The sequence below is a fragment of the Polyergus mexicanus genome, unplaced genomic scaffold (assembly GCF_030449975.1).
Source record: "Polyergus mexicanus isolate NDT 795.1 unplaced genomic scaffold, iyPolMexi1.0 SCAF_7, whole genome shotgun sequence".
In the NCBI taxonomy this organism is placed as follows: Eukaryota; Metazoa; Arthropoda; class Insecta; order Hymenoptera; family Formicidae; genus Polyergus; species Polyergus mexicanus.
This window is the reverse complement of record NW_027223327.1, coordinates 9,324,279-9,335,384: the sequence shown is the minus strand read 5'-3', so window position 1 is coordinate 9,335,384 and position 11,106 is coordinate 9,324,279. Positions and strand designations below refer to the sequence as shown.

The following is an 11,106-nucleotide window of genomic DNA, read 5'->3' as shown; positions in this document are numbered from 1 at the left end:
AAGCAGTGGTATCAACGCAGAGTACTATGAAAACTGATTACAGAGAAAAGAAGTTGTATGTCGCGTATATAAGATTTTAAAAGTATTTTATACTTTAAAATTTCAAACAAAATAAAGTTTCAATTTAGCAGCCTATTAAGAGTCGGATGATAGTGCATCAGTTTCACAGAAAATTAATTTTTCTTTGAAACTGATTAATGTACACAGGGCACAAATTTTTCTTAGTCCTATACCAAGTATAAATAAATCTCAATAACCTGCTGAATATAAATTTGTGTTTTGATGTTTTTTAAGCAAATCTTTATAATTTAGTATTTTCGATATGAACTTTAAGAAACAGGTTATTCTTAAATCATGTCATACAAATAATGGTGGTAATCCATTTATAACTATAGAAAGACAATTACAGCGCATAAATAATATATTGTACATTTTGGTTTTGATATCAGCACTTTCTTGCTGAAAATTGTTATAATCTTTCTTTTCTTTTTTTTTTTTTTTTAGTGAATCGACATTAAATTAGCATTAATCTAAGTAACATCTATTAATGTATAATGTATTTGAAGAGAATATTGAGAACTATTATCAGGACACAGAGAATTAACACAATTTGACCGATAAAATAGAGTAATTTTTCAAAGACATGACTGCCAGTCTGCACACTTCTGATAATTTCGTTATTCAATTCAAAGACTATTTTACTTTCTTCGATAAGTTTATTTTTCGTGTCCTCATCCAATGTCTCCGCGATTCTATTCATAGATTCGCGTAAGCCGCTCTTCAATTGAAATATACTGTTTTGTCCAAAATTTGTAACATTGTTACCATCACTAGGCGGCGGTGATTTGAAAAGCGAAATCTTTTGCATGAGTTGCCGTTTTTTGCGCAAAATAATGCCGCCGCTAAGGAGACCCATGTAAAGATGATAAATGTATGCCATTAGTAGAGTAGGATCTGTATCTTCTACTTCTCTCAAACGCATCAGATATTTGGTGACACTATCCCTAAAACATTTGTGAAAAATTACAATTGAAAATATTTTTTTTATAATAATTAAATTATTACCAAATTACTATTGTAAAAAACTGACATTTGTATTATTGTATTATAGGTGGAAGAAAACAAAGTGGCAGCACTTTCATTGTAACATTATATATGTATTCTATTATACATAATGTATACCTAGGACTATAGTTCTTTCTCCACCCTTTCCCCAAGTAGTGATCAAGATCTCGCTCAAAAGCTTCTGTACGTTGAAGCTCACTGAGTGGAAATAATCCAATTTTGGTGTTTCTTAATCTAATCATTGCACCCTCTAAGTAGCGGAAGATCTCGTAGAAAACCAGAAGCCCATCACCCCATACAGAATTATCGAGAAACCCTAATTGGAGTATATAAAACTACAATACAAAGCTAGAATTATAGTCATTGCACTAGTATAACGATTAATATGCAACCTAATAATGCAACCTAAAGAATAATTTCTACGCTGTAACAAATGCATGTGTAAACATAAATTTATATAATATTTAGAGCATTTATATAAGCATTTAATATTAAATCATCAGATTTTTATTATTTATACACTGTCAACACATTTGCCAAGTCAAAGATTTTAAAAAATAATAAATAATAATTGCTGGAATTTGCAGCCAACATGTATTGTAGAAACAGAAAAGCTAGAATAAGATACAAAACACATATTTATGATACTTTTGTCATCTCGTAAAAAAATCTTTGTCTCAGCAGTATGCAATCAAGTATGCACAATTGATACCGACATTCAAATAAGAATCCCAATATTTATAACATTTCGAGAATCTTTCGCGGTATCCTGTGATTCTTACCGAATGCCAATTTCGCGTTCACTAGAGCATCGCTGATTGCGTGTATTCCTCTGGTGGCTTTTGTCATTTTCTTGCAAAAGTTCTCCTCTTCCTTGCTCGGCATTTCGGCGGTGCGCAGGATAACGGGTGTTCACGAAGAAGGCTTTTGTCAAGATGTTGTAGGATCGTCGTCTCACAACATCATATCGTTAACTTCCCGCGCGTTCCTTCGAGTTGTCACGTGAAAATTTTGTCGTGGAAACACTACGCTCATAACATCGACATCTATCATCGGCCGCCCCTGCGCACTAACGCGGTCACGTGTTCGTGTTCGTATCGTAAGCTTAAAGCACGAGTGCGAGATATCGATACTCATTATCGGCGCAAAATCATCGCCCTTCGTTATTGCTTATTACGATTTTTATTTTTCCTGTATATTCTTCGTACTTTTCTTTTTTCTCTAAATTAGAACACTATACAAACGTTTTCAACTTAAGGTCTGAAGAAATAAAATAAAGAGAGTACATATTTGGCATACATTTATTTTACAATCGCAGCGATCTAATTGTCCGATAATTTAATTGCAAAAAATTGCTATATTTTGGAACAGCCTTATGCAGATTTTACAGAAAATAAGATTAGCATTATCAGCTTTATTAATGTCTTCCAGTGACACGATCTACTATCGTTTGCGTTAGCACCCTTTCTGCCACGTTTCGTGCTAAATTCGTCAGTTGATCTCGAATACCAGGACGTTTGGTGGTGGTTATATAATTTTGACCTGGATAATATCCTTCTTGATAACGTCCTTGTGGATAATTTTGTGGATAACCTTGATTTGCATACGGAGGACGTTGTTGATTATTATATGGATACCCTGAAGAAGGATATCCTGCATTTTGAGACGGATAATTACTGCGAGATGGATTTCTTTCTGGATATACTGATGGATGTGGATAACTTGGATAGCTTGGATAGGCAGCATTTACATTATTAGCGCTAGTTCGTCTAACAGTTTGTTCGTTATAAGAATTTCCAGAATTATCCGGATATCCCGAAGAACCGCTATTACTGCTTGAAGATCCAGATCTTGTTGGATAACCAGAACTGCCTCTCGATGGGTAACCGGGAAGTCCGCTTGAAGGATAACCTGATGATCCGCTGGAGGGATAACCGGATGATCCGCTGGAGGGATAGCCGGATGATCCGCTGGAGGGATAACCGGATGATCCGCTGGAGGGATAACCGGATGATCCGCTGGATGGATAACCGGATGAGCCGCTGGAGGGATAACTAGATGATCTGCTGGACGGATAACCGGATGAGCCGCTGGAGGGATAACCGGATGATCCGCTGGAGGGATAACCAGACGATCCACTGGAGGGATAACCGGATGATCCGCTGGAGGGATAACCAGACGATCCACTGGATGGGTAACCGGATGATCCGCTAGAAGGATAACCGGATGATCCACTGGAGGGATAACCGGAGCGAGGTTGATCTGTCGATGTAAAATCGGAAGAGCCAGAACTTGAGTGACCACTACTACTAGGATATCCAGAGCCAGACGGATATCCAGAAGATTTAGGATACAATTGACCATCCGAATTTTTAGAAGTATCTGAAGGTTCAGCTTCTGTTTGATGACCAGTGTCTCGTTTTGGAATTGCTCGTGTCTCAATTTCGTCGTTTTCTGTGTACAGTAATAATAATAATAATAATAAATATTAAAAATTAAATATAAAAATTATTTTAAAAATCGTGTAATCATATATCTTTGTAAAGAAACATCACTTTCAATGAGCTTTTCATATTTATCATGCATATATGCACACGTGATTTATACTATACATGCATTGCGAATATATTTTGTGAAAAAACATGTTAAACAGCAATAACCATGTTATATTTGATTGCGAGTCGAAGATTTGAAAAGTTGAAAAAGCAATTGTCTAACAAAGGTATAAAATCCATTTTCGGTTTCAGATCCTCGTTCTGCATAGGGAAAGAAATTTTGAATGGATATATAAACACTCACCGTGATGAAAAACTAACAGGTGTAATATTTACCTTGAAAATTTAACACCGCTTACAATTGGATATGAAATCAAATAGTTAATAATAGAAACTATAATTACCAGCAGGTCAATGCAATTTCAAAGTTATATAAATGTCCAAGAATTTCATTTATAAAACCATTATAAATGAATATTTATTTCAATTATTTGCAATCAGTATTACATTTGTCCTTTTTTTTTGTATAACAAGACTTGATTACATAATCTCATATTATACACGTATATAAACGATGTAAACATCAATTGGCACCCATTTTATATTAATATGTTGCAGTTAGTTGTATAAGTAAAAGATATATAAATTGATTTTTAGCCAGAAAACGTCCAGACTCTGTTTCCATTACTATCCACATGGGTATGAGTCTCATAATAATTGTTTCCTGTTGGCACAGCAATTCTGCTAGAACTCGTTGGTCGAGGTTGACGGTCATCGCCGAACAAGCGATTGAAGATGGAACCATCGCCTATAGTGTTTCGGGTACCAGAATGACCGCTATATCTTCCCCCGTTTGACGAAGATCTAGGCGGCGGTGATGGAGCTCTTGGTGTCGTTCGATATGACAAAATGGAGCCGTCACCTACGGTGTTTCTGGAGCCGAAGTGACCGCTATATCTTCCCCCATATGATGAAGATCTAGGGGGCGGCGATGGAACTCTTGATGTCGTTCGATATGATACTTGTCCCGGAGGTAATGCTGTTGAATCACATGATGAGAAAAGGGACTAATACAAAAAGCAAGATCTTTTTGTGTTATAAAATCTCTGCTAATTATTAACTGTGACTGTTTCTTGTAACAAGACAATAGACGTGATAAATAAAACATCGTACGGTTATAACATTATTCTTAATAACCATAATTATTTGCTTTTTATATATTGTTTTTATAAAAGAAACGATAGAGCTATACTTCAATAAATTTGTAATGTATATATATATATATATATATATATATATATATATATACATCTACATAGATATTACAAAGATACTACAAAGATATTACAAATAAATACAATTTTCTTCACGTGTATTAATCCACACGAGCAACGCTGTCTATTCTTCTTGTACTATAACAATTGGTATGTATTATGTTATGTATTGTTATGTCAAATGAATTTGCATGCAAGATAATTGTGCTCTATTTGTAAATAGAGATATTTATAATGTCCGTTTGTTTTTATTAGAGTATTGCCATATAAAGTCTCGATCTTAGAAGTAACCAATTTCATTAATATTTCTCTTATTCGATCCATATCACTATGGAACATATTTAATCTTTTTTCCTTTCTTTCTTTTCAATTTCAAAACATATTGTATTACATAATAAATTAATTTTTTATAAAATTGATTTATTAAAATAAAGTAAGATTTTTTTTTATATGATAATCCATAAATACAAATAATCAACACAATCAATGATCACAAACCAAATTAATATATTATTTTTATAGTTTTAGTTATTATATAATATCTGAAAAAATAGAAGAGAATGACTATTTAAACACAAATAAATTTACAAATTAATAACATATTTGTAAGGTCTTTACATAAAAAAATTTGCTAACTAACGCCTCTCTAGTTCCCCTAAAGAAAAATTACTTTTAAAATTTATTTTAATTAATGTTTGATATAATTGCTTACAAAAATATTATAATTATGTAATGCAACAAAATATTCTTGTAATCCGTATTTCAACAGAATTGTTAAAAAATATGAATAACAAAATAAAAATGTAATAAATGTGCTTATTTCTATGTATATGTGTTTGCACAATACACTCGATTACTTTTAAATAAAAAAAGAAAAAAGAAACACGAGATATGATTTGGTACAATAAGACGCAATAACTCACTTACGCATTATGATAGCGCATGAGATAACATGTGTCAAAGTTGAAGCTGATAAGCCGTTCGTTTGTAAAATCTGTCTATTACATCTTAAATAAAAATTGTTCATAAAATGTTTTAAATCGCCGAAACGATGAAATGAAGAAATAGAGAGTGTAACTTATTGAAAATCTTATTCTAAAAGTACTTTTAATAAGTCGTAAGCATGCATGCATATAATTATGCACGAAATAAATAAATTATATTTTCATAGAATTTTATTATTCAATTGCTATATTCGATTTAATAATTTCTATTATACGTGAATATGATCAATAATAATAAACTACAAGAATTTACTATTGATGTAAAATTTCTTTTTCTTTTCTCATAAAATAATATAATTATTAATAATTATTCGTCAAGAATAAACTCCTTTTTTTCTAAATATTTTGAAATTATTTATAATCAATATATGTGTGCTCGATTTATAATTAATTCCAAATGTATATAATGATATAAAATATATAAGACAGAGTATTATATAAAACTATGTTTTTCATAAAATATTATTCGCGCGCTTGATTTATATATATTATAAAATACCTGTACAAAAATTTATTTCCTACATAATACTTTTCTTTGTAAAATAGTCATGGATTATATTCTGAAAATAAGATCGGTAATAGCACAACAATAATAATACGAATAAAACGCGACATGAACTTTCAATGCTGAATCACCATGTCATCACAAGAAGAGGAAATAACCCGGAGAGTCCGACGAGAATCATAGAAGCGATTATTCCGACTGACGCAGCATTTTTACGATAAATTGGATTTGGATGATTATTGTGTCCACGTTGATTCGGATAATTCTGATAGGGGTAGTTTTGATATCCCGGATACTGCTGCGGATAATTATGTTGCGGAGGATATCCGGCGTTTTGCGGATACATCGGCGGCTGTCCTGGTACGGGCATCCTGTTTTGAGTCGGGTACGGCGGGTATCCTAAATCCTGATGACGGCCGGCCTGGTTGGTCGGTTGAGGTGGATATCCATTCCCGGAGGAACCGCCAGGATACGGCGGATATCCTAGGTTGTTACCGTAAGAGGATCGGTGATGATCGCCATTGTCACCGGACGGATACGGCGGCCCTGGCGGAGCTGGAGGAGCGTTGGCGTTCGCGTAGGGATTCCCATTGGGATTTACGTTGTTCCCGCTCACTCGTTCACCGTTCACATAGGAAACACCAGCCGACTCATAGCCTGCAAGGATGCCCGTTTGCTTCGTGTTGTGCGTATTTTTTGTGCGATTTTTAGTGCGAGTACACGAGACATTGCAAGATGATAGTCGGGTCGCGACAAAGTTTTCAGTTTTATTGTTATTGAACGCTCCAATCATTTATCTTACTTTTTTTGCTCTCAAGTTTGGATTGAGCAAGGATGATATAAAAAAATTTCTTTATTTAAAAGAAAAATTTAAAATAATAAGAATTCAGAAAATAAAATGTCTCATTAAGCAGAGTATAAATGCATTTTTAAAGTATGTGTGTATAAAACAGCTCTGTATATGCCTTTTTTTATATTACACACATGACTAGTTTACTTTACATCCAGACAGCAAACTCACGTTATAATACACGTAAAGATTAGCTAAGCTATCGCCAGATCACATTATTTTAAATATTATAATCTCTGTCATATTACAACTCCTATATATTTATGTTATAAATTCAACACGTAATTAATTTCAAAAAACATTTTAAACTAATTTATCTCTCTCTTGGCAAATTATTTTAGATAAAAGTAACATTCAATATTTATGTCATTATGTTTCATATACAGGGTGTCCCAAAGCACCCTTGACAACGCTCGTGAGCAAGTAAAGCATAATAAACTGAGCAGAAAAGTTCTGTAACATTTTTTTCTATAACACTTAATAAAGGAGTTATTATTGAGTAAAGTCTGGCCAATCAGCGTCGACCATTAGCCGCGCGCCTGGTAGATGCGTGAGCGCTCCTTACGGCGACGCAATTAACAGACGGACACCCTGTATATTTCATTACATTTTATTCGAATAATACGAATTGAACTAAAAAGCGAATCGCTATTGAACGAATAAATTTTAATAAAATAATTCAATAAATCTTTTAATAAAACCAATACTTTTTTTTATGGATAAAGTATTTGTTGACTCCATACAAAAGCAACTGCCATATTTAATAAATTTGATTTCTCCAACAAAATAAACGGTTTAGGAAGAAAAAAATATTTTGTAAATAATATATATCAACATAAAAGATAACAATTATTCTGTTTGTATCGTATATCGTTAATATGATCCCTCCATGCATATAGTCTATAAGTGTATAGTAATTGGAAATATGTCAAGTAATAATAGTTAATATATCGTATAATAATTAATAGTTAAATATAGTATATATCTCTTATATATAATAAAAATACTTAAATAATAGTAAATTAATCATAAATATTTTTTTATCAAAAACCTATTTGAATAACTCTTGGCGCCGAATAACTCTTGGCAAGACTTCAAATTAAAATAAAAAATTAAATAACAAGAAATCAATAGAGATACAATTCTACAATAAACAAATGTGGAATATTTTTAATAGTAGATATATTTTTCCATCCATCTTTTTTCTAGGGAATCGTGCCTTCCTCATTCCAATTTTGCATTACATGCTATGAAATATATAAATTCCGCAATTATGAAGGCCCATCATTCTTTCATAAACACGAAAAATGTGAGATTCCATGATGACAAATTTATTTCTTTTTTATTGAACGAGTCGCAATTTTATCATGCGTTTCATGCAAATTTTAGTTTTCGCCGCTTTTCTTCATGCTCGCAATGTATCGAGTATTATGTGCCAAATAAGAAAAGTAATTGTGAAAACTTACTTAATCCTGTGGACTTCCTCACACATTTTGGCGCACCATTTTCGTTCTTACAATATTCATTCTCTCCACAAATCATAGTTGTACAACTTGCTCCTGCAATGAAATATTTTTTTAAAATGTTAGAATAATATGATATCAATATTATCATAAATATTCAAATATGACATAAAAATATAAAGTATATTAACGATATTGCAATTATATTAAATAAAAAGTTAAAGAACTTTAAGCAAACTAAAATTTACATATCATTTTTTAATTATTTTCGAAAATAAACTTTTCTCTCTTTTTTTATCAATTTAAATACATGCATATAAAAATTTAAGAAAAAATGCATTTTCCTGTTGAACTCATTCAAAGATCTCAATCATTTTTAAAAAATTAAATTAGATGCAAAATTAAAATATGCATATAAAGTAATAATGTATAAAGTTTAATCATATAATTCATTTAATAATTGCAAGTGCATCTTAAAGCTCTTAAACCAATATACTGAATAAAGAATTAAATAGCGCGAATTACTTTTTCATTATTTTTTTATAATAAAAAAAATAAGTCACACTCGCGCGTGCATATACCCATCTCACGTATATTATACGCGTGTGTTATCAATGTATTCAAACGTATCGAGCTTAATCAGAGCTAATCATCGTCATTTCTCACCACTTATCCTCTGGCAGGTCGGATATCGCCCGCACTTGTCGGAATAGGCAGTGCAAGGATCCTCAGCCATCACGCACGTTTCATCACTACGACAACCGATGTCATTGCAAGTTCTTCCATATTCTAAAAATAAAAAAAGAAGAACATACGAATATCTTCGCGATATTTCATTACAAAATGTATTTTATTATTTTTTATTATAAGTGTATAATTTATAATTTTTATTATATAATTTATATTTATATTATTTTGTTATTCAATAAAATACGATATTTTATACTTATTATACTTACTGTTATAAGAAGCTGTATCTGGAACAATGGTAATTATCAGCAACGTCCCGAAAAGGACGCTGAACATAGGGCGTGAAAACATTTTCTGGAAATAAAATCGAAATAAAAATGTTAATATCATGATATATTTTGTTAGTTCGTCTTTTATCGATGTTTTCAATTCAATTTTTTATTACATTATAAAAAAGCGACGGTGAATTGAAAACACATACATGTATAATCGAACGTTTCCCATTGAAATTTTTTAAAGAATCGGCAGGTGCGAGAGCAGCGGTATATATTAATATATATTATAGAGCAAGGGTGAATTTTGAAACTTAAGAACCCACATGGCGTTGGATGGCTCTTTATGTACATTGTTCATATATAAACGTCATGAAATGAATTTTGGCCGTATTGATATGTTTTTTATATTGTAGACATTTCATGACAATCCGTGAACATCGCACATTTGGTACTTGGCAGTATTCTTGTACCATTGCTATCCTTGGATCGAGCGTGACGCAGTATCGTGTTCGAAGGTTGGAGACCCATAACACGCTCGCGGCGATCTTTCATATACCCGTTATTGCCGGAAAAATCGCAAATAAATTAGAAATCGATGCGAGAAATATGACAATCCGCTTCTGCTACGCGAAGAATTGCATCGATCATCCGAAAGAAGCCACGTTTTTTACGAGGAGAGTTAAAAGAAATCGCGCAATGAAAATGCCTATTATATCTGCGTTCGTACATCAATGCGTTTCACTGTGTAATTCTTTTCATTATTTTGCAACGAATAACACACAATAATAATTGATATTTAGAAATTATCCATTCATTATCTTCGGAAAGAATTTATTTTACATACTGCGTTTCTGATACACAACTGTGGCTTGACGATGGAATATTTATCTATATATATATATATACACGTATGACATTAAGGTGTGTGTGTGTCGATGACATATCTCATAAAACTTTCTTTGTGTGAAAGAATGAAAGCATATTATTAATCATCGCTTACCTGTTTGTTTCCGTACTTTGTGGAGCTCTAATATTTTGCGTAATCGTCACAGTAGTCGACGCGATACTAAAATCTGGCTCGACCGACTCCGACTCGACCAATACGGCTGCTTTTCTGACGCATTCGGAAGTTGAAGCGAGAGAAAACGATGGATCTCAGCAATAAGCATGACGAAGATGTCAAAGAAGAAGGTCAAACGATTTGGCGGTAGAGGGGATAGGTAGATTATATATATATATATGATACACGTTCAGAAAAAATATTGCACATGTGTGCAATATTGAACGTGTGTATGAAGTTAATGATGTTGATATTGAAATTTTATACGAAAATGCGCCAATTAATATTTAGTCATCAGTATATTTACTATTGTTGTTGCATCCGCATATTTTTTATATAAATTTTGTTTCCATAATTTTCTCTTATATATAAATATAAAAATATAAAATAGACTATTATCATCCAGAAAAAAATAATATTGTATA

At 32.2% G+C, this 11,106-nt stretch overlaps 2 protein-coding genes across 3 annotated transcripts; both read right to left on the bottom strand.

Moving 5' to 3' along the window:
- Positions 1-31: 31 nt before the first annotated feature.
- Positions 32-2,260, bottom strand: Ho (heme oxygenase). The gene is made up of 3 exons (XM_070298217.1): positions 1,848-2,260; positions 1,183-1,381; positions 32-1,004 (listed from the first exon to the last, which is right to left on the bottom strand). The coding sequence occupies exons 1-3, from the start codon at positions 1,948-1,950 to the stop codon at positions 545-547; spliced, it is 762 nt and encodes a 253-aa protein (XP_070154318.1). The 5' UTR covers positions 1,951-2,260; the 3' UTR covers positions 32-544.
- Positions 2,261-2,352: 92 nt separating this feature from the next.
- Positions 2,353-10,757, bottom strand: LOC138934456 (uncharacterized protein DDB_G0284671). Of its 2 annotated transcripts, XM_070298209.1 has the most exons (6): positions 10,622-10,757; positions 9,616-9,700; positions 9,323-9,445; positions 8,660-8,752; positions 4,219-4,599; positions 2,353-3,519 (listed from the first exon to the last, which is right to left on the bottom strand). In XM_070298209.1, exons 2-6 carry the CDS (start codon positions 9,695-9,697, stop codon positions 2,483-2,485), a joined length of 1,716 nt encoding a protein of 571 aa, XP_070154310.1. In that variant the 5' UTR covers positions 9,698-9,700; positions 10,622-10,757; the 3' UTR covers positions 2,353-2,482. The 2 variants fall into 2 exon arrangements, with proteins under 2 accessions (XP_070154310.1, XP_070154309.1); XM_070298208.1 differs by lacking the exon at positions 4,219-4,599 and having other exon boundaries at positions 10,622-10,754.
- Between the last annotated feature and the right edge of the window lie 349 nt (positions 10,758-11,106).

Coding starts and splice junctions, on each gene's coding strand:
- Ho (XM_070298217.1), bottom strand. CDS start 1,950: ATGCCGAGCAAGGAAGAGGAGAACTTTTGCAAGAAAATGACAAAAGCC. Junction 1,382..1,847: donor GAACGCGAAATTGGCATTCG/GTAAGAATCACA, acceptor TACTCCAATTAG/GGTTTCTCGATAATTCTGTA. Junction 1,005..1,182: donor AGAAAGAACTATAGTCCTAG/GTATACATTATG, acceptor CAAATGTTTTAG/GGATAGTGTCACCAAATATC.
- LOC138934456 (XM_070298209.1), bottom strand. CDS start 9,697: ATGTTTTCACGCCCTATGTTCAGCGTCCTTTTCGGGACGTTGCTGATA. Junction 4,600..8,659: donor GAGGAAGTCCACAGGATTAA/GTAAGTTTTCAC, acceptor GTGATTCAACAG/CATTACCTCCGGGACAAGTA. Junction 3,520..4,218: donor CAGAGTCTGGACGTTTTCTG/GCTAAAAATCAA, acceptor TACTGTACACAG/AAAACGACGAAATTGAGACA.